Here is a 22156-nt window from a genome sequence, read left to right on the forward strand (position 1 = left end):
CATTCTTTCTTTAATTAATATTAATATTCCTAAGTTCTAACAAACAAGATTGAGAATCAAAGAGAGATGAAGGTAACAAGTAACAACATAGGTGATGTTGTCACGATTCAGCGTATTCATTCATTCATTATTGGCGGAATAATTCATTCCTGATCTCCAAATCTCTAGCTACTAATAATTTTAGGACATTGGGACCCAAACAAATGACGCCTAAAACATTTCCTATCTATTATAATATATCATCGTGTTATAAAACTATTGGGTGTGTGTTATTGTCACACTACCATTATTAGTTATTGGAAAACTAGAGACATTATAACCAACTCAGTTGGATTACATATTGTTGCAGAACTAAAATTGTGGCATCTGGCCAATGTGGACAAGCGATAGATATTTGGTCCCCTTAATTATTTGGTTTTGGGTTTGATTTCTAACCGCATATGAAGAAGTATTTGTTGGGAGAAGTCAACTTCTTAAATAGATTTCACTTGTCTCGAGGGAATTAGTCTCTGCAGTGCAAAAGATATTTTTGGTTTACCAAAAAAATGTGTAATCTTTTTTGCACCATTTTTAGTTTTTGCATCAGTATCCAACGATCCAATGGATCGGATAGACTGAATATTGGTGGTGAAAATTAAAATTACTCAGTCGAGACTTAGAAGTTACATACTTAAAAAAACAAAATTTATAAAGTCTTTTTAGAATTTACTCCAAGATACGAACATTATATTCTGCACCATATGCTCAATATACCAACTAGGCAATTCTTGACCATAGGGTCTCTATCTTCTGCCAAGAATAATTTGATTTGCATTTGTAACACCACAAGTTGTCATTTTATGGAAGGAAATGAGTTGTTTCTCTCACGAATGTGCATCGCAAACGTAATCGTACTCTTCTTCCCTATGTGAAACCAAAAAAAATAGAAAGAAAAAAAAACTTTTGAATTTTCCTTCTAGGGAAAGAAGATTTCATTTTGTTTACATAGAGAAAATTATGTTTTGGTTTGTAAAATGATAAATGTCTCCCACTTAAAAAGTCATTTTATAATCATATATTATTTATGGTATGTTTTGATTGGATTATTTTTGAGTTTTTGCAAAATAACTTATTCAAATAAATAAAATCATATGTATTATTCATAAGCTTGTCAATGTAATTTATAAAATAACAGTTCAAATTATTATATTATTATATGAGTTTAATTGGTGTGCACCGTCGGTGTAAAAGTTTTTTACACATACATCCAATGACGCGTTGCCACATCACTTAATGAATGTGACACATCATGTGTTTTTAATTACCATACATGATGTGTCATTATATTATTGGACGCATGTGCAAAATAATTTTACACTGACGGTGCATATAAATTAAATTCTTATTATATATATATATATATATATATATATATATATATATATATATATATATATATATATATATAAAAATAAAAAAAATCAATATCTCATTCATCCAATATTCATATATCAAATTTTTCACTTTTTGAGAAAATACTTTTGTAAAGAATGATAAATAAATACTTATAATTATATATTTTTAAAATAAAGAGTATTTAACAATATATATTACATTTTAAGAATTTATCTAAACTCCTAAAAATCCACTAAAATCGTCTCCTCGAATTAGAGGAATTTTATATCATGAAGAAAAGTAAACTCCTAAAATCCTCTCCTCTAATAGTCGTTTATTCATTTTCTTTTTTCTTTCTTTTTTTTTTAAAGTGCTTCCAAACATACTTTTAATAAAATGATCATAGTATCTAGTGTCCTGGAGCACTAGTTAAAGAACTAAGAAAAATAAGTTTTATATTAAAAATAACGCATTTTATATATTTTATAAGAGTTTGACTACATAAATCTCAAAATATTTTTACTATATTTACTTCTTTAATTAGTGTCTCGAAAATACTGGTTAACATTTCCCTTATAAAATTTACATATGCCACTTGCATATTGACCTATGACAATTTGGATGATTGGGGTGCTGTATGCAGCAATTGGCTATTTAGATTGAAGGACATTTCCTAGTGGCAATTTAAGAGACTAATTCAAATTTGTTGGGGATTTTCCACAATTCATTATTATCTTTGCTCGATCATTTTCAACAACTTGAAATTGTAGGCCAAGCAAACTACACTATTGTGGAGTATCAAGTGGATTCCATATAATTATACCAAAATTCTTGTGGGAATTTTTCAATTTTATACCAATGGTTCAACCTGTAATAAATTACCAAGGAAAAGTAACAAGCAATACTTGATTACGTATTAAATTAAATTTATTTAAATAATAATAAACCAAAATATAATATATCCATGCACCTGGGACCATGGGTAATCTGGTCCCTTTAAGGTGGGTAATCAAATATTGTTAAATAAAACTTAATACCCCAATCAACATCAAAAGATTAATTGGAGGTGGCTGTGCATAAGGTTATTCCACTTTGACCCTGTTACTGTGTTAGGTTAATCATATCAAAAGTAGTCTGAAAGTTCTCCATTAGACAAAGTTTTTTTTTGCACCATCATGCATGATAGCGACACCAGACACCATACTTATTGGAGTATATTGTATAGAATAGTAATCTATATCCACATGTAATAGTTTTAGATAAAAGATGTGATGCTAAATTTGTTTTCTTATAAGTTTAATGTGAAGATACTAAACTCCAGTATAACTCAACAACAATTAAAACCTCAACACAAGTAAAAATTTAAGAAATTTCGAATATAACATGCCTTCAAATTCAATCATACAATTAGCTCGCCTCAAAGAAGAAACATTCACAGTTAACAGCCAAATTGACAGAGGGACTAATTTTGATGTAACTTTAACAAATGCAAGGATGTTTAAACTATTTCAAATAATTCAAGGACAAGTTTGATTGACGAATAAAAATTCAATGACCAATTTGCTTATTTATTGTATCTTGTACTGTTATGCGAATCAAATACTAAGTAATAACCAAGTCTTCATTGGGTCAGATGGGAGTTAGGATGCCATTGGTTATTCAAAAGAAAGGGAATTGAGAGACACAAAATATGAAATTGTATGAGAATTCAAAAGCATAAAATGGACTGAATCCAAAGGATAAAATCCTCTCCAGGTTTGGAAAGGAAATAGAGAAGTCCATTTTGTTGTTTATCCAGAAAACACATGGCATTTTAGACATTCAACACCTGGAATCTAAAATCATTTTAAACATCAACATATTTTTATGGAAAAGAAACTAGAAAAAACATACAAAACTTCAGTCTTGTCTAGATGATGAGTATAGTCATCATCATTGTGGAAGATCCAGGTACTCAACACCCTCTCCTACCTCACAGTCATTCAGCTTCTGCCCGACAGTGTGGACCACCCGCCATGCAACCAGTAAAAAACAACGCAGCTGCAAGGCGATAAGTTGTGGCCACGATGCAACAGCACAGGATAATCAAGGTGAAGAAGCACAGTGGCAAGGTACACAATTGAAATGGAAAAAACATTGTTCTGAAACTATAACATTGGATTTTTCAAGTGTTACATTTCATCAAGATAGGGAACTGTGAGGGATGGAAGCAAATCAACAAATTCCATTAACTAAACCAAAAGTAACTGTACATTCATTCATACTTTTTAAGCAGTGTAACCAAAACTACATTTCATGAATTTCATCTTTTCATAACAACTAATTATCTTCTGAACCAAGAACTTGTTGCTTGAGTTCCTCTATTTTATCTGATAGCTCATCTCTGTTTCTCTGCAGTTTAACGAATCGAATTAAAAATTGTTGGAACCAACACACAAATATCAGCAATTGTTATAACTAAAACTTGGCAAATACCTTGAAAAGCAAATATCGGTAAGTGAACCATAATGAGTATCCAAGCCCTACAACTTCGAACAATTTGGGAATCTGGCATAAGAATGAACCAAACACAAGTTAGCTTTTATAAGATTTGGATTTTGGTTAGAAATCTTTTATCAATTTAACAGCAGATACATACCACTGGGATAGCATCAATAGCACCAACGACGGCTGAGGTTAGCCACAGGGCCACTATAGCACCACCACCATACACAGCAAGAGAAGTGGTGTCATTTACATCAAACTGTAAAGATATAGAAGAGATAAGACTAGATCAATAGGCTATAAAATATTTTTAATACTGGTGTAACATTTATGTTTGGTTATTTTGGGTTAACCAAAGTGCACTTCATAACACTTCACTAAAACACTTTGGAAAAAATGAAAAACAAGTTATAAGAAACAGTCCACATAAATTGATTTTTCATGCAACAGTGCAGTTTAATTCAGTCACATATTAGATTCTGCATTTCGAATATACAAAGACCAAAGTTTGAGAGCTAAAACAGTGGAAAGACAAACAAACACAAGCATTTTCATCAGACAATCAAACACGAAAATTAAAACAATGCAGCGATGTAGGGTTGCTCAGCTAACCGCTCAGATTCGACATGAATGCCGAAGTATCATCAAGCACTCAATGAATGCCATCAATAAACTGAGATTCATCATAGCAAACACAAAATGGAAATACAAAACAATCTAAAACAGTGGAAAGACAACAAACACGAGCATCTTCATCAAACAACCAAACACAAAAATTAAAACAATGTAGAGATGTAGATTTGCTCAGCTAACCGCTCAGATTCGACATGAATGCCGAAATATCATCAAGCACTCAATGAATGACATCAATAAACTGAGTTTCATCATAGCAAACACAGCATGGAAATACAAAACAATCTAAAAAAATGGAAAGACAAACAAACAAACACGGCCATCTTCATCAAAAAATCAAACCCGAAAATTAAAACAATGTAGAGATGTAGAATTGCTCAGCTAACCGCTCAGATTCGACATGAATGCCGAAGTATCATTAAGCACTCGATGAGCGCCATCAATAAACTGAGGTTCATCATAGCAAACACAACACACAAATACAAAACCATCTAAAACAGTGGAAAAACAAACAAACACGAGTATCTTGATAAATACACCAAACACACAAAAATTAATACAATGAAGAGTTGCTCAGCTAACCGCTCAGATTCGACATGAATGCCGAAGTATCATGAAGCACTCAATGAACGCCATCAATAAACTGAGGTTCATCATAGCAACATGGAAATACAAACCAATCTAAAACAGAGGAAAAACAAACAAACACAAGCATCCTCATCAATCATTCAAACTTACAATCACTACACTAGTGTGCATAGAACTAAACAGATTACAAGACTATAAAGAGAATGGGGTTATCCCGCAAAATTATCATCATCATCATCATTGTGAAGTCAGTTATCACAATATCACATATGAACCAATTTATCAATGCTCATATCATTAAGTTATTCATAACATCCTATCACTCATTAATAAATACTGCATAGAACATGGAAGGCTCAAGTAAAATTCTCACAACTAACAATCCATAACTACAAACACTTAACAGGGGAAATGAAAAAGGAAAAACAAAAATTGAAACAATGATGAGTTGCTCAGCTAACCGCTCAGGTTCGACATGAATGCCGAAGTATCACAAAAGCATTCTATGAATACCATCAATAAACTGAACTATCATCATAGCAACTCAACATGGCAATAAAAACAATATTAAAAACACATGAATCAAACACAAAAACAACCAATTAACTAGTATGCATATACACACTATTCAGATTACAAATACTAAAAGGCAAAGGGAAAGGCAAAGCAACCTTTAAATCCAGCTTATCCAGCAAATCCAACGGCAGGCCGTCTCCATCAGAAAGCAACTCTTTCTCAGGGTCTTCATTCCCCACAGTTTCATTGTATCCATTCTTATCAGCTTCTAAGGTTATAACACCATCACGTTTCTCATTGAAAAACTTCCCTGCACCACTTGATGTTTCCTCAGAAGCTGTTGCCCTTACATTTCTAAGGAAAACTGATCCTGAAATAACATAAAACACACAAATCAAAATTCAACACTTACCCTTCATTTTAATTAAGATAAAAATTCAACCTTGACACTAAATACAACAACCCATTTGCTATAAAAGCTTAAATAACAAGTGTAAGAATCAATCAAACAACTGCATCAAAATTTCCATACCATAACACATGAATTATATAAAAAAATTATGGAGAAAATGAAAACAAAAAATAAAACCCTAATTTTTGGTTAAGATTGGAGAACATACGAGATAAGAGTACAGGTTTTGGAGAAGATGAAGGTTTATGGTGAAAAGCGAAGGAATTGGTAAGCTTGGAGAGAGTGAGAGGCTGAACTGTACAATGCCCCATTTTGAATTGTGAATAAGCCGATGAAGGGTTTGGTGAGATGAAGAGATGGGAATTTCAAGCCTTTTATACACAAAGAGTGGCTTCTAGGGTTTACGACCTTCTTTTTTTCATTTCTTTTTTGTTATTTTTTTTGCTGAGTTTAAACATATACACGATGAAAGTAAATTTATTTTACACCAACAATCAACGAGAATATTCAATTTATTGTGTATTAAGAACTTGAAATTAATTTAGTTGGCAGAGACATTGAATTTTATATGCGGAGAACTGAGATTTGGACTCTGATCATCTCATTTATCCAACAAAAAAAAAAATGAAGTGACGTGACGGAAAATATGATTTTAATTGATTGATAGTAAAAAAAATATTTTACACCGTGCATATTTCTTTATTATTACGATGCATACAAAATTTCTACATTTAGGAGTAACTATTTTTCATATAACATGTGAAATTGATTCACTTTTCTCAACCTAATTATTTGTTTAAGATGTTTAAAAAATTTCACGTGTTCGGGGTTCGAGGTTCGAACTCCAACTCCTACGTTTATAATGTGATGTTCATATAACTGATTTAAACCCATAGGACTATTTTATTATTATTTTAATTCTAATTTTTTATGATTTTGGTAAACATTATGGTGAATTATAAGTGAGAGTTTAGCTAAGTGGTAATACTTCATTTCCGGTGGAACCAACCGAAAACAATTCCAAAGTAAATGGTCCAAATTTTCTTTGAAATAAAATTCAGCACATCATTTGAAATGGGAATTTCAAGCTTTTTTCACCACCAGTTGAATCTGGTTCAGGAGTCAATTCTGAATTTCAAGCCTTTTTTTATAAGCTACCATATACTACTTATCATTAGTTTAACATTATTTGCGGTGTATGATTATTTTTTTTTTAACCCTCTATTTCTAAGAAATAAGACTGATAACTCAAAGTTCGGTCACGAGATAAATAAAGTTTGGTAAAAAATTATTTCCTCCGAAAATTAAATTTAGATTTTCTCGAACAATTCTTCATTCATTTTAGGGGAACTAATTAACCACTTGAGTCTAATATCTTGGTCGTAAAGAGTAAATTATTTCGTTTACTGTCATTAAGATTAAAATAACTATTGTACAAACTAAAATGCGATATTCCTATCAACTAAGTTAAGCTCACGATAACTAATTAATAAAATAAATGCAACTCATAAAAATTGGTACAAAAAGTACAGTTTTGATATTTGATACAAAATGGTCATTCATGTCATCTAACTGATTTAAGCCTTCCAAAGTTCCAATACTTATCTACTATAAATATAAGAAAAGAAGATACCACCAAAAAACCGAGATTGCCCTTTTGGCATTTTTTTTTTCGTTTTTTTTTACTACTAAAACTAAGGGCAATATTGGTATTAAATGAAGTATTTTTTCTCCTTGATTCTGGCCCCACCTTGAAGCGCATTTACCTCATTGCCCTTCTCTCATATCACATTGGCATTATTGTTTGAAAGGTAAGAGATTGGGCTTAAATGGGATTTCACATTTTTGCTTCACATTGCCCAAAGCACTTTAATTTGAATTTTTCCTCAAATCTCTCTTTCATTTCTTTAGTCCGTGAAACATCCCTCTTTCTTCTCATTCTTCTCACTTCTGACTCTTCATCTATTTTTTTGCTCTCTCTTTAAGCCTTTCAATACACAGAGAAAGAAGAAGAAGATCCATGAAAAAGATTGTCATAGATAGAGAAAGAAATTCGAGAAAGAAACGACGGGAGAAGGAGAAAGAAGATCCACCGGATAACAACACCTACACAAGGTAGTGATTTCCTCCGTAAACATAAATCTTCTTCTTTGTTTATTGCTGTGTTGGAATTTAATTACCTCTTACAATTTGATTTGATGTTGTTTGTTTCAGTTTCATACAAGCACACCATGTGTTTGATAAAATGTTCTTTGTAAATCGTGTTCTTTGGTTGTAAATTATCAACGTGTACGTTTTCGAAATTTCGTATGGACGAGTATTTCTTGATTTTTTTTTTGTGGTTGTTGTATTAGTTGTTCTCTGATATTTGCTTCATTTTTTCTTGCTTTGTTATTAGTTGTTCTATGATTTTTGTTGAAGAAATCAAAGTTTTGTTATACATGAGAGAAAGAAGAAGATCCATCAAAGAAGAAGAAGAACTACATGGGTATTTGATTTTCTCTACAATCATCATTATTCTTCCTTCCAAGTATTTGATTTTTCTTTCTTTGTTATTTTTCAATTTTTGAATCAGAATTTAGAAAATGGTTATCAAACCTGAATTTAGTTGTTGTTGTTCTTCATTATTTATTTTATTTTTCTGTTTTGTTTATTTGTTTTACTCATCACTTTCATTTTCTATATGCACACCATGTGTTTGATTAAATGTTGTTGTGGCTTCCCATCAACATTAGAAGCAATGGTGCAAAAAGGTAGTCCAAAGAGATGATTTTATTTTACCATTTTCATGGTATATTTACCTAACCATTCATTCTATCTTTGGAAAAAAATCTGCAAATACTAGGTAAGGTTTATTTCTCTCCCTTTCATTCATTCTTCTTTCCTTTGTCATTTTAAACCTTGAAAATTTAACTTTTCATTTTTTTTGGGAATGAAGCTTGCGCAAATGAAACTAAAGAAGATAAGGAGGTTGTTTTTCATATGAATTTTTGTTCAACATTTAACCAAAGTTTGGTTTTAATGCAGGTTTTTATATAAATATTTTCTCTAATATGAAATTAACATTTTTTTATTTATGTCTATGAAGTTGAATCTTGGTAGCTCTTCCATAGAAAGTGAGTTACAAAAGGTAAAATATGATTATCTTTCTCATATCCAACTATGATACATACAAGTTCTTGGTAGCTCTTCCTTTATTGTGTCCTACTGATCATTTTTCTTACCTACATCTTTAACTCAAATGTTACCTTTTAATGTTTAGTTATGTCCTTATATTGATTATAAGTATAGACACTGATATGGACACCGGATTAAAATCTATGTTTTCACGCTACAATCTTTCATTGCCGTCGTTTACGGTAAAAAAGTCTAATTTTAAATCTTTTCGTAAGTTTTACGACGATTAAAATATGTGTTTTCTAGCTTTAACGCTTAAAATCTATGTTTTACGCTTACAATCTTTCATTGTCGTCGTTTACGATAAAAAGGTCTGATTTTTCATCTTTTGGTATGTTTTACGACGATTAAAATTATATTTTGAAACTCTGTTATTATTATTACTACTCTTTTGAGACTGATTATTATCATTTTGGTCACTAATTTCATACTTGGACAATACACTTGATGAGTTACTCGGAATGACCCTGAAATTATTCATCTTGCAAAAATGTGAATAAGTGTTTTAACGCGCACAATGCTTGCTTCACGTTGTTTTCTTCATTGCGTTAGTAGAAGTTTTATCATCTAATGATATCAATGTTTCTTCCCATTGTTTTTTATCTTTTTTTTTTTTGCAAATGATGTTCTGGAAACAGCTCCAAAGAAAGAGGGCCAACTTCAACAAAGCAGCCACTTTATCAACTAAGGTAACAAATTTCATACTGTTATACAACTTTCATTACTTAATCTTTTATGGGTTTGAAATTTTCTTTTGTTTCCATCACCATACTTTTGTTACTGAAAATTCCAAACACGTCGAAGGATAAAGGAATAAGTTCAGCAATGAAAGAACTTTCTTAACCAAGGTAACATTTTTAAGATTTTTTTGATTTAAAATACTCTAATCAAGGCTTCCATTGTTTTACATTCATCATTTTTTCATGAATATTGCAAAAAAATCAAACCAAAAAGTTTTTTTTTTTTTTTGGGATTTAAAACACTAATCAATGCTTCAGCAATGAAAGATATTTCTCAGCCAATGAAACATTTTTAAGTTGTTTTTTGGATTTAAAACACTCAAATCAACGATTCAGGTGATATTCTTTGTATGGTTTAGTGATTTGTTTGTTTTGATTGTTTTTCATTCATGTACTTTTTTCGGGAAATCTGCAAACAACTCTAAGGATAAAAGAATCACTTCAACAATGACTGCAATTTCTCAGCCAAGGTATAATGATTTGTTTGAGTTTATATTCCGAATATACTAAGTTGCGTTTATATTTTGTTCATGATATAGTTGATTTGTTTGTTTTCGTTATTTTTGCAAACTATATTTATATATCTATATGGAAACAGCTTAATGGAAAAATGGATCTCTTAATGAAGTTCATCGGGGTGAAACCTTCATTGAGGATCTCAAAGCTCAATTCACTACATCTCAAGTAATACATTGATATCCATATTTTCAACTATGCTTGATATCCTCCAACTACTGGATTGGTATAGTTTGATACATCAATGAAACAAAAAAAAATATAGTTTACCAAATTTTTAATCATCCAGTTTTACTTTCATATTGTTGTAAATGTAGTGTTCAAAGATGATTGATGATTCTGCTGCTGGAACAAGTGTTGCAGAGGTACAAAGTTTTTTTTTTTTTTTTTATAAATATAACACATATTCCACTTATTTTACAAAGTCCAATTTTTTTTTTTTATTTTGTTGTTGTTGATTTATAGAGTTCCAAGATGATTGTTGATTTATAGAGTCCAATTAATATATTTCAGTGCCAAGATTCAAGAACAACTACCTGTTGCAGAGGTGTGCTTACAATTTTTGTTACTTTCACTTTGTAAATTTTTCATAACAATATAAAGCCTTATTCTGCATACTATTTAACTTTTAGAGTTCACGCAAAGACATAGAATTCATTCAGGAACAAGTTGTGGCCATTAATGATTCACTTCCAATTCAGGTATGTCATCATTCATAGTTTATTTGACTAATCATTTCTACTTTGTGATTCAGTTCATATCGTTTTCTTAATTCATTGCTATTTACCAACTCACTTACCATAATACACTTTCCACACATTTTCAAGCTTTTACCCAATCTGATATCGACAAGTTGGATTGGCTAGATGATTCTATTCTATCCACAGTATGTTTATTATTCTAACTTCAATTCTCTTTATTTATATTTTGAATTAGTTATATTGACCGTTAATACCTTTACTTATTTGCAGCCAAATGTATCCGCTTCTGCCGAGAATGACATGTCTGCTTCTTCTCACAAAACACCTGCCAAAAGGAGTTCTGCTAAGCAGATATTAATGGTGGTATCTTTTGTTTAATATATGATAAAATATGCAATTATCTAACCAAGGAGGGAATTATTTGATAAAAAAAAAACCAAGGAGGGAATTATCTTTCAATTCAGTTTGCAACTTTGGTAAATCAGGAGATATGCAATTATCCCAAATGTCGGCAATATCGCATATTAATGGTGATATATTGAATGTGTAATGTATGTTGCAATATCCTCCTAAAGTTAGTACAAAAATTGGAACTGGATGGAAAGAATTTTGTAAAATAGAAGGATACAAACATGGTGATACCATTAGGTTCAAATTTGATAATAGACTTTCATCCAAATTGATTCATGTTCGCAAAATCTAATTGAAGTTACATGATTCTTTATGAACAAATGCCAAATTCAATTTTAGTTGAATATCGAACTATATTTATGTTGGCACTGTGTTGCTTAATCATGTAATGTACTCTTTTATGCTTTAAATTAATTATCTTACTTCTGTACTAAAGTAATTCTTTTAATGTTTATATTAAATTTAGTCAAGTTATTATAAGGTCAATCATCCATGTTGAATGAGTTTCTCTATGAAATACTTTCACACATTGGAAGTTTAACGAAAGGAAAAGTAGGAATAACAGTCATCGTAGTTTTATACCGATTGTTTTTAATGTACTACTATCAATAAACTAACCTTTTTTTTACGGTAACTATCAATAAACTAACTTAAAGACTTAATTTTCCCATTTCTTCAACTAGGACTTATGTTCCTGTTCCACACCAACTTCACATTAGTCACACCAGTCTCTCCCTATGCATTTAATAAAAGTAGTTTAGGATTAACCCCTACCTCTATCACAGACTTCGGTTATCGATGCTGCATTTAATGAAAACATTCACCTATTTACACAGCTAGCACTATTATTTTACGTAAATTATTATTACCTTCCTTAGTTGATCAGTTCAATGCACAAGGACAACCTTTGAACCACTAAATCTATGAAGAGCCAAATTATTCATACTTCAAAAAACGTCAAAGTTCCCTCCATTATTTGATTTATTCCAATATCCAATTTATTAAGCCATAAAGGTAAATATTACTCCCTCCTCCGGGCACATTTATAAGCAAAAATCACATTTTAGATTATATTTCTTTGACCATATTTTCTACTAATAAATACTCCCTCCGGGCTCTTTTATAAGCAAATATTCTAATTTGCACACTTATTAAGAAGTTATTTTTTTGTCTTGATTTTATGTAAAAGTTCTATTACAATTACTAAAATAATAGTATAATATATTAATTTTGCATTGGAACACTATAATCATCTAAAAATATAGAACAATTAATGAGTGTAATTTTGGAAAAATAGCATTAAATGAAGTTGATTTTGGTGACTTTTGCTTATATTTAAGGCCAAATTTTTTTGTTGATAAAGAAATAACTATTATACACAATGGCGATAGAAACGGCGATAGAACTTGATCATTTATTAGATTACTTGATATGAAGAACTTGATCATTTCTTTGTACATCACTTTTGTGATGAACTACAACATGAATGGAAAATTTATGATAGTCTATACTTAAATGTTGTTTCTTCATATCGTTATCTTGAAAAGCCAAGGCTAACAACTGGATGAGCAGATATCCGTAACAACTTCCCACTCTTTCTACTAAACCAGGTGCACCATTCACATTTCAGATTGTTTTACTCGATCATACAATGGATTTTCCCGAATTAGGCGAGTAAACCAATAATTTTATTTACATGCTTATGTCTAAATTCTCATATTCCCTTAATTTATTCCACCCAATATTGGCATAATACGTATAATAAAGTTTATTTACATAGGGTTACTACTTATTTTTGACTAATTTATAGTAAGTTAATTTCACTAAGTTTTCATATTATTTAATTTTAAAAACAGAACTCCTTAATTTATGAATAATATATATTAGCTCCTACATATTATAAAAGTTTCTTATTCAACCTATAATTTAACTTTTAACTTTTATTTGTTGAATAATGCATATTACCATCGTGTATAATAACGAGTTTGTGAGGTTTGATGGATGGAAATATGGAGATCACACGCCAACTTGCTATACTTGCCTATTCCTATACAAGTTCAAATTTTCCTGCAATCTACCAAAGTAAAATCAGATAAAGTTGTATAGCATTTAATGCAACTGAGTTCTTGGACAATAATACAAGTAAACATCTTGTCTTGATCAAAGACAAGTACATTGGAATGTGATTTTTAAATTGAAACCTGTTTATTATTTTTTATTAAACAACCTTCAAAACAAAATCAAAATTTCAATTTTGAATTTCATCCCTTATTTTTTCCCACCAAAAATTTAGTACGAAATTTGGTTTTTGAACTTAATATGAATAATCTTTTTAGCCTTAAAGCCTTTTAGCCCACTGGGCCGGCCTATTTAAGTTAATATAAATAATTTTTTTACTAATATAATTATTTATATATTTAAATTTGTACTTTGATTAAATTATAAATTTAATTTTTTTCAGTAGTGTAAGTTTATTAATCCACATAAGTTTTTCACATATATAAATGTATTATTATAAACTAGAATTGAAATATGATGACATATATAGTCAAAATATGAATGTTTATTATAAGATTAAAATTTCACACATTATGTGAGTTGTTGCGGTCAAAATCTCATTCTAAAACACTTTGCCAGTAGCTACTACTCATTTCTCATGCAACAAGAAGAAACAAAACTGGTAAGATTGCACTACTTCTTGCTTAAAAAAAACACATTGCACTCCTTCTCCTTCATGCTTAACGATAAAGAAATTAACAATTTTAATTATTAAAAAAATTTAAATATTTATCATACACAGAAAATTTGTTCTTGATAAAACAATAAAAAAAAACTAATATACACATAAGTTAATAATATAAAAAGAAAGAATTATTTTACAAAAAGTTGTTTTATAATATAAAAAGAAATATGACAATATGTCGTAATTAGTACTCCCTCCGGTCCTTATTATAAGAAACACTTTAACAAAATCACACAGACCAAGGAAGGTAAATTTTCTCATTAATGATTCTAATATTTTATGTTATATTCCAAAACTAACCTTTGACTAGCATGGGAAATAGGTCTCTCTAATTAATGCACTAGCATTATAATGAATTATTTGATTTGTATTTAATAAGGGTACAAATGGAATTGTGTCAAAGTGTTTCTTATAAAAAGGACCAAATAAAAATTCCAAAGTGTTTCTTATAAAAAGGACCGGAGGGAGTATAAGCCCTCAATATACCTACACGGGCCTATGGCCTAGCATATGCTCAGACCAAGATATTTTTATAAGTCTATTTAGTTAAATAGGTCCTTTTATGCCCTTTTCTAAGTGCCAGACAAAAAAATCGTTTACTAATAAGTAGAAGAAAAAAATAGGGATACTGATGACTTTTTATGATAAGATTAAAATATATCGCATGATTTGAGTTGTTGCGGTCAAAGTCTCACTCTAAAACACTTTTGCAGTAGCTACTACTCATTTCTTATGCAACAAGAAGAAACAAAACAGGTAACATTGCACTACTTATTGCTTAAAAAAAACACATTGCACTCTTTCTCATTCATGTTTTACGATAAAGAAATTAACAATTTTAACTTTTAAAAAAATTTAAAATATTTATTATACACAAATAATTTGTTCTTGATAAAACAATTAAAAAATGAGTAGTATACACATAAGTTAATAATATAAAAAGAAAGAATTATTTTACAAAAAGTTGTTTTATAATATAAAAAGAAATATGACAATATGTCGTAATTATTATAAGCCCTCAATATACCTACACGGGCCTATGGCCTAGCATATGCTCAGGCCAAGATATTTTTATAAGTCTATTTAGTTAAATAGGTCCTTTTATGCCATTTTCTAAGTGCCAGACAAAAAAAACGTTTACTAATAAGTAGAAGAAAAAAATAGGGATACTGATGACTTTTTATGATAAGATTAAAATTTATCGCATGATTTGAGTTGTTGCGGTCAAAGTCTCACTCTAAAACACTTTTGCAGTAGCTACTACTCATTTCTTATGCAACAAGAAGAAACAAAACATGTAACATTGCACTACTTATTTCTTAAAAAAAAAACACATTGCACTCTTTCTCATTCATGCTTTACGATAAAGAAATTAACAATTTTAACTTTTAAAAAAATTTAAAATATTTATTATACACAAATAATTTGTTCTTGATTAAACAATTGAAAAATGAGTAGTATACACATAAGTTAATAATATAAAAAGAAAGAATTATTTTACAAAAAGTAATTTTATAATACAAAAAAAAATTGACAATATGTCGTAATTAATATAATCCCTCAATATACCTACACGGGCCTATGGCCTAGCATAGGCTCAGACCAAGATATTTTTATAAGTCTATTTAGTTAAATAGGTCCTTTTATGCCCTTTTCTAAGTGCCAGACAAAAAAATCGTTTACTAATAAGTAGAAGAAAAAAATAGGGATACTGATGACTTTTTATGATAAGATTAAAATATATCGCACGATTTGAGTTGTTGCGGTCAAAGTCTCACTCTAAAACACTTTTGCACTAGCTACTACTCATTTCTTATGCAACAAGAAGAAACAAAACAGGTAACATTGCAATACTTATTGCTTAAAAAAAAAACACATTGCACTCTTTCTCATTCATGCTTTACGATAAAGAAATTAACAATTTTAACTTTTAAAAAATGTTAAAATATTTATTATACACAAATAATTTGTTCTTGATAAAACAATTAAAAAATGAGTAGTATACACATAAGTTTTTTTTTTTTTTTTTGACTAAGTATACACATAAGTTAATAATATAAAAAGAAAGAATTATTTTACAAAAAGTTGTTTTATAATATAAAAAGAAATATGACAATATGTCGTAATTATTATAAGCCCTCAATATACCTACACGGGCCTATGGCCTAGCATATGGTCAGGCCAAGATATTTTTATAAGTCTATTTAGTTAAATATGTCCTTTTATGCCATTTTCTAAGTGCCAGACAAAAAAAACGTTTACTAATAAGTAGAAGAAAAAAATAGGGATACTGATGACTTTTTATGATAAGATTAAAATTTATCGCATGATTTGAGTTGTTGCAGTTAAAGTCTCATTCTAAAACACTTTTGCATACTCATTTCTTATGCAACAAGAAGAAACAAAACAGGTAACATTGCACTACTTATTTCTTAAAAAAAAAAACACATTGCACTCTTTCTCATTCATGCTTTACGATAAAGAAATTAACAATTTTAACTTTTAAAAAAATTTAAAATATTTATTATACACAAATAATTTGTTCTTGATTAAACAATTGAAAAATGAGTAGTATACACATAAGTTAATAATATAAAAAGAAAGAATTATTTTACAAAAAGTTATTTTATAATATAAAAAAAATTTGACATTATGTCGTAATTAATATAATCCCTCAATATACCTACACGGGCCTATGGCCTAGCATAGGCTCAGACCAAGATATTTTTATAAGTCTATTTAGTTAAATAGGTCCTTTTATGCCCTTTGCTAACCACAAGACAAAAAAATCGTTTACTGATAAGTAGAAGAAAAAATAGGGATACTGATGACTTTTTATGATAAGATTAAAATTTATCGCATGATTTGAGTTGTTGCGGTTAAAGTCTCACTCTAAAACACTTTTGCAGTAGCTACTACTCATTTCTCATGCAACAAGAAGAAACAAAACTGGTAACATTGCACTACTTCTTGCTTAAAAAAAAAACACATTGCACTCCTTCTCCTTCATGCTTTACGATAAAGAAATTAACAATTTTAACTATTAAAAAAATTTAAAATATTTATTATACACAAAAAATTTGTTCTTGATAAAACAATTAAAAAAAACTAATATACACATAAGTTAATAATATAAAAAGAAAGAATTATTTTACAAAAAGTTATTTTATAATATAAAAAGAAATTTGACAATATGTCGTAATTAATATAAGTCCTCAATATACCTACACGGGCCTATGGCCTAGCATAGGCTCAGGCCAAGATATTTTTATAAGTCTATTTAGATAAATAGGTCAGGATGCAGACTATTAAAAATGTCTTTTAGCCTAATAGACCGGCCTATTTAAATTAATATGAATTATAACACAACAATTTAAATCAATTAATTATTTCTGTTTATTATAAAATTAACTTCGTTGAGAAACCAACTTCTTAACGCGCCGAAGACGCGTGCAACGCGCCGAAGGCGCGTGCAACGCGCCGAATACTCCTTGCGACCTAACGTCCCGACGCAATATAACGCGCCTTCGGCGCGTCCCGTGCGTATGCACGGGTATGTACCTAGTACTAATATATCAACGGCTTAAATAACTATTTCCCATGGTGGGAATATTATATTGTTGCTCCCACCTTAACCTGGAAATTTCTTCTAACCGATAAAAAGTACATAACTCACACATATACGTAGGAGAATTGAAATTCACGGCGTTCAATTTAAAATTTGACATTTTTTTACCAGATAAATTAGTACTTTTTTTTTTTTACAATCAGTTAAATTAGTACTTATGAACTACTTTTCTCTTCTATTTGGGCACTTTTTTTTTTTACGAGATCTATTTGTGCACCTAGATAGTAAATATGCCTCTATTATATTTATACGATAATGAAATGAATGACAAAAAAAGAAAAATATTATGTTGTAAAGTTATTTATTTATTTTTTTTACTAAAAAATATATTCATTCATTCAAATTGAAAAATATATTTCGATCCTCTGCAATTGCGGTCGGAGGGGTCTGAAATCAGTTGATGTCAGAACTAACCCCCGAACCAGATTAAACTAGTGGTGAAACCAAAAAATTGAAAAATATACCGATCATTATAAATTTAAGATCGCTAAAAACTAAAAAAGATGAATCTACAAATAATCTTACGGTACCTAGGTTAATAGCATAAACAGCAACATGAAAGTGCCTACAAATATGATTGTATGACAAAATAAAATAACCGGAATATTCATACTCCTGAATCTGCAACGTTGACATTTAAGTCTTCATCAAATCTATAATGAGTTGAAGTGAATATGTCAATTTTAATCAATGAAACACTTTATTAAGACGAAAAACGTAACAAACAAACGCCGTACAATATGACGACAAACACAATGCTGCACTAAGACGGCGAAAACTCAAAAAACAAAAAACGAAGAAACAAATATATGTGGATAACCACTTATTTAAATAAAAGACAGACAAAAACGGTGTTGAGCGATAATTTCAGATAAAAAATGGCCAAAAACTACCTTTTATAATGAAAGAATGAAAAGAGAGAAAGGTCGAGAGAAAATGGATGACAACTTATCGACATAATACATAGCTGTAAAAAGTTATTTGAAATATCACAAATTTATATTTTGTCGGAAAAAAATATTGTATGTGGGCCTGTAATGCGTTTTTCTCGGATTTGGATTATGTGAAGTCGACTGCATGCAGTCAATAGATTTGGACCATCTGATCAAGATCAGACGGCTCAGATTTTAAGGTCAGATTTTAATTATAAAATCTGATTTTAAAATCTGTACCGTCCGATCTTGATCGGACGGTTTATATGTGACCGACTGCACTGCAATCAGTATATGTGTGAATTCACAGAATCCATATCTGTTTTTCTCATATGGTACCAATTAACAAAATTTTATGATTAATGGAGGGGATAAAGTGTGGGATTGTGTGAATGATAAAAAAAAAAGTGTGGGATTGTGTGTCAGATGTGCACAGGTTTTTCATCTTTGTTTCTAACAAATCTAAATTATTCATTTCTCTCAAACATTAAAAACTAAATTATAGTAAATTTTAATGACTCTTAATAACATATCAAATTATTTTTTAAAAATCTTAAATTTTTTATAGATAATTTATATGATATAAACCTTCAATCCAGCGATAAATTTTAAAAAATTCGTATTCGTTATAATATAAATAACAACTTGTACACCATGCACAACATAAAGAGTTTATGCATGTTCGACCAAACTTAAATTTGATGGTATTCTTTTTATTGCTCCACCAGTGAGCCATATATTGCTACATCACCTTAGAAACAAGGCGGGTGTAACTAGCAAAAGTTTGTTTCCACTACAAAAAATTCATGTTTACACTGCCTCAAACACAAAATATGAAAATAATATCTAAAATTCCTCTGGCTTCTCATATTTGATTTTTAAAATTCATCTTATATCTTCATTAATATTCAACCATATATATGTAAATGATATATTTATCGGTCATGTTAGTTTCTAATATTTTCTGCATATCAGAATATATTCAAAAAATAGTTTTAAGACGTACGAAACATATGTTCACAAACTTAATTCACATATCACATGTGAATTTTGAATTCAAAGTCGAGACCTCAATTAAAGTGGGTGTACGTGAATTGTGTTAACATATGTGAAGTTTAGAAAATTTGATACATGGTATGTGAGTTGAATATATCATTAGCGTTGTGAGTTGGAATAAACTCACGAAGAAGAGGAAGACATCCACATTTTATTAATCCGGTTCTGTTTAGAGATGACTTACATGGGGAAGAGAACCGTTTTCCGTTTCACTAATTAATTAAAAGAGTTTCGTTACACAAAGATTTTAAAATGAATTGCAAGAATCACTAGTGGAAAAAACTCTTTATAGAAAATTTCTTAGGTCAGTTAGCGTTGCCACCTGACTTAAGAACATGTGTGGTGGCAATTTTGTAAATAAGTTAAAGCTTTTTAGGTCGGTTCCGTTTTCAACAGACTTAATAAAGATTAAAAAAATAATATTAAATTCAAATAAAAATCATTAATTTGCAAAACCTTCTTGTTAAGTCAGACGTCTCTCAACTGACTTAAGAAACCCCTTTTGTTAAGTCAGGTAGCGCTCAACTGACTTAAGAAATCCTGTTTGTTAAGTCAGACCTCCCTCACCTGACCTAAGAAGTATCATTTATTTTTTATAAATTATATTATAATGGGTTTCATACGAGAATCAAACTCAGCCCTTTAACATAAAAAAAAACTCTAATCTATTTTCTTAAAGAGAAATCTTAATCTCTTAAAAAAAAACTAACAATGGTAAAAATTAACAAATTAAATTCCAATTTGTTATACGAGGGAATCGAACCTGAGACTCTTTGGAAAACAATTTTATATCAAAGTAAATATGTCAAAAGTAAAATAAATAATTAAATCATCAATGAAAAAAAAACGCATCTCTTATAAAAACAAAAAAAAAACAAAAAAATAATAAATAAATAAATAAATAAATAAATAAATAAATAAAATGCATCACCAACTAAAAAAAAACGCATTGTTCATTCATTCATAGATATCTCTTATAAAAACACAAAAAAAAAACAAAAAATATAATAAATAAATAAAATAAAAAAACGCATCATCAATTAGTCTTCAGACTTCAATCTTAATATTACCATTTTACCGAATTTCTACTCATGACCAGGAGACTCACTGATCCACCCTTTTTTTTTGTAAGGCATCATTTGCTCAACCCTAGTGTTGTACCAAGATAAAAAATAATAAAAACCCTTAGTTCTCTCTAAAACCCTAAGTTTTTTTTCACCACCAGTATTCGGTTTACACGATCGTCTAATTTGATTCGAGGGCCAGTTGTGGCATTGAGTGTTTCCAACCCTCTTCCAATCGCAGTTGCGGGGGATCGAAATGTGTTCCTCCCTACCAAGTTCAGCGTCAATCATCACTGGATTAACTAACGATTAGTTCTAAAACCCTAGTTTTTGTTGGCTACAATCCTAATTGAATTCCTTGTTATAATATAAGGTTTAGGGAACAAATTTGTTTAAAAAAAAATAGAATCTTGCACATATCTGCCAGGATTCTCTTAGTGAATTCAGGAGAACCTGGAATACTGATTTTAAAGTCAATCTTCACAGTTTGTGAATTCATTTTTTCCTTGTATGTACTAATTAACCTACTTGTTTTATGTGACTTTTCTTATATGTGATGTGATATTAAAGTTATGTTTTGCATATCATTTCTCATGTCTCGATCAGGCAGCAGGTACTCCCCCGCTTCCTATCTCAGCCACTTAAAGTGTCCTCAGTACTCCTTCCTCACTTTAGGAAGCTTTTTTCAATGTCCGTCTCCATGAGAACTCCATTAACATTAAAAATACAAAATAAGGGTTAATAGTGTTTTGGTCTGCCAAATGGAGTAAATTAATTTTAGTCCCTCTAAAAAAAATTAGATTTTACTCGTATCATATTAGGTTATTTAACTTGTAGTCCTTCATATAATTTGAACATGCAAATTGTTGATGTGACATGCTAACTTGTATTTTTTATAAAAAAAAATAAATTATTTGTTGCGTTTTTTTTATCTGTTTGGCCTTTATTTAAATCAACATGGATTTAAAAAATAAAAATAATAAATTCTTCTTCTACTATCTAACAACTGAAAAAATCTAGAACTGAAAAACTTTGTACTCTTCTTCTACTTTCACCACCCAGCAACAACAACACCAATTCTTCTTCTACTCCATCTCCCAAACTCTCGACTCAGATCCATTAGCAATACACGAATTCACAGCTACATATTTATATATATTTTTAAAACTACGAGATATATA

General features: G+C 29.8%; 1 protein-coding gene, 1 long non-coding RNA gene and 5 other non-coding genes across 11 annotated transcripts; 1 reads left to right on the plus strand and 6 right to left on the minus strand.

The window, feature by feature from the left end:
- Positions 1–3578: 3578 nt before the first annotated feature.
- LOC123903817 (protein CURVATURE THYLAKOID 1D, chloroplastic-like) lies at positions 3579–6404 on the minus strand. Its single transcript, XM_045953459.1, has 5 exons — positions 6216–6404; positions 5751–5965; positions 4013–4117; positions 3850–3921; positions 3579–3765 (listed from the first exon to the last, which is right to left on the minus strand). Exons 1-5 carry the CDS (start codon positions 6316–6318, stop codon positions 3694–3696), a joined length of 567 nt encoding a protein of 188 aa, XP_045809415.1. The 5' UTR covers positions 6319–6404; the 3' UTR covers positions 3579–3693.
- Positions 4458–4550, minus strand: LOC123912059. Its single transcript, XR_006810921.1, has one exon. It is a non-coding gene; the product is annotated as a small nucleolar RNA snoR128 (small nucleolar RNA).
- LOC123912061 lies at positions 4659–4751 on the minus strand. The gene has a single exon (XR_006810924.1). It is a non-coding gene; the product is annotated as a small nucleolar RNA snoR128 (small nucleolar RNA).
- Positions 4865–4957, minus strand: LOC123912068. Its single transcript, XR_006810932.1, has one exon. It is a non-coding gene; the product is annotated as a small nucleolar RNA snoR128 (small nucleolar RNA).
- On the minus strand, positions 5061–5153 carry LOC123912060. Its single transcript, XR_006810922.1, has one exon. It is a non-coding gene; the product is annotated as a small nucleolar RNA snoR128 (small nucleolar RNA).
- Positions 5528–5622, minus strand: LOC123912064. The gene has a single exon (XR_006810927.1). It is a non-coding gene; the product is annotated as a small nucleolar RNA snoR128 (small nucleolar RNA).
- Positions 6405–7969: 1565 nt separating the features above from the next.
- On the plus strand, positions 7970–11903 carry LOC123903818. Of its 5 annotated transcripts, XR_006808185.1 has the most exons (11): positions 7970–8122; positions 8222–8296; positions 8406–8852; positions 8946–8977; positions 9096–9137; positions 9823–9873; positions 9989–10032; positions 10954–10987; positions 11073–11141; positions 11268–11326; positions 11412–11903. It is a non-coding gene; the product is annotated as an uncharacterized LOC123903818 (long non-coding RNA). The 5 variants fall into 5 exon arrangements; XR_006808184.1 differs by having other exon boundaries at positions 8406–8977; XR_006808186.1 differs by lacking the exon at positions 8946–8977.
- The last annotated feature ends 10253 nt before the right edge of the window (positions 11904–22156 follow it).

This window comes from Trifolium pratense, linkage group LG2, assembly GCF_020283565.1.
Source record: "Trifolium pratense cultivar HEN17-A07 linkage group LG2, ARS_RC_1.1, whole genome shotgun sequence".
Lineage (NCBI taxonomy): Eukaryota > Viridiplantae > Streptophyta > Magnoliopsida > Fabales > Fabaceae > Trifolium > Trifolium pratense.

Coding starts and splice junctions, on each gene's coding strand:
- LOC123903817 (XM_045953459.1), bottom strand. CDS start 6,318: ATGGGGCATTGTACAGTTCAGCCTCTCACTCTCTCCAAGCTTACCAAT. Junction 5,966..6,215: donor AAAACCTGTACTCTTATCTC/GTATGTTCTCCA, acceptor ATGTTATTTCAG/GATCAGTTTTCCTTAGAAAT. Junction 3,922..4,012: donor CTATTGATGCTATCCCAGTG/GTATGTATCTGC, acceptor TTCTTATGCCAG/ATTCCCAAATTGTTCGAAGT.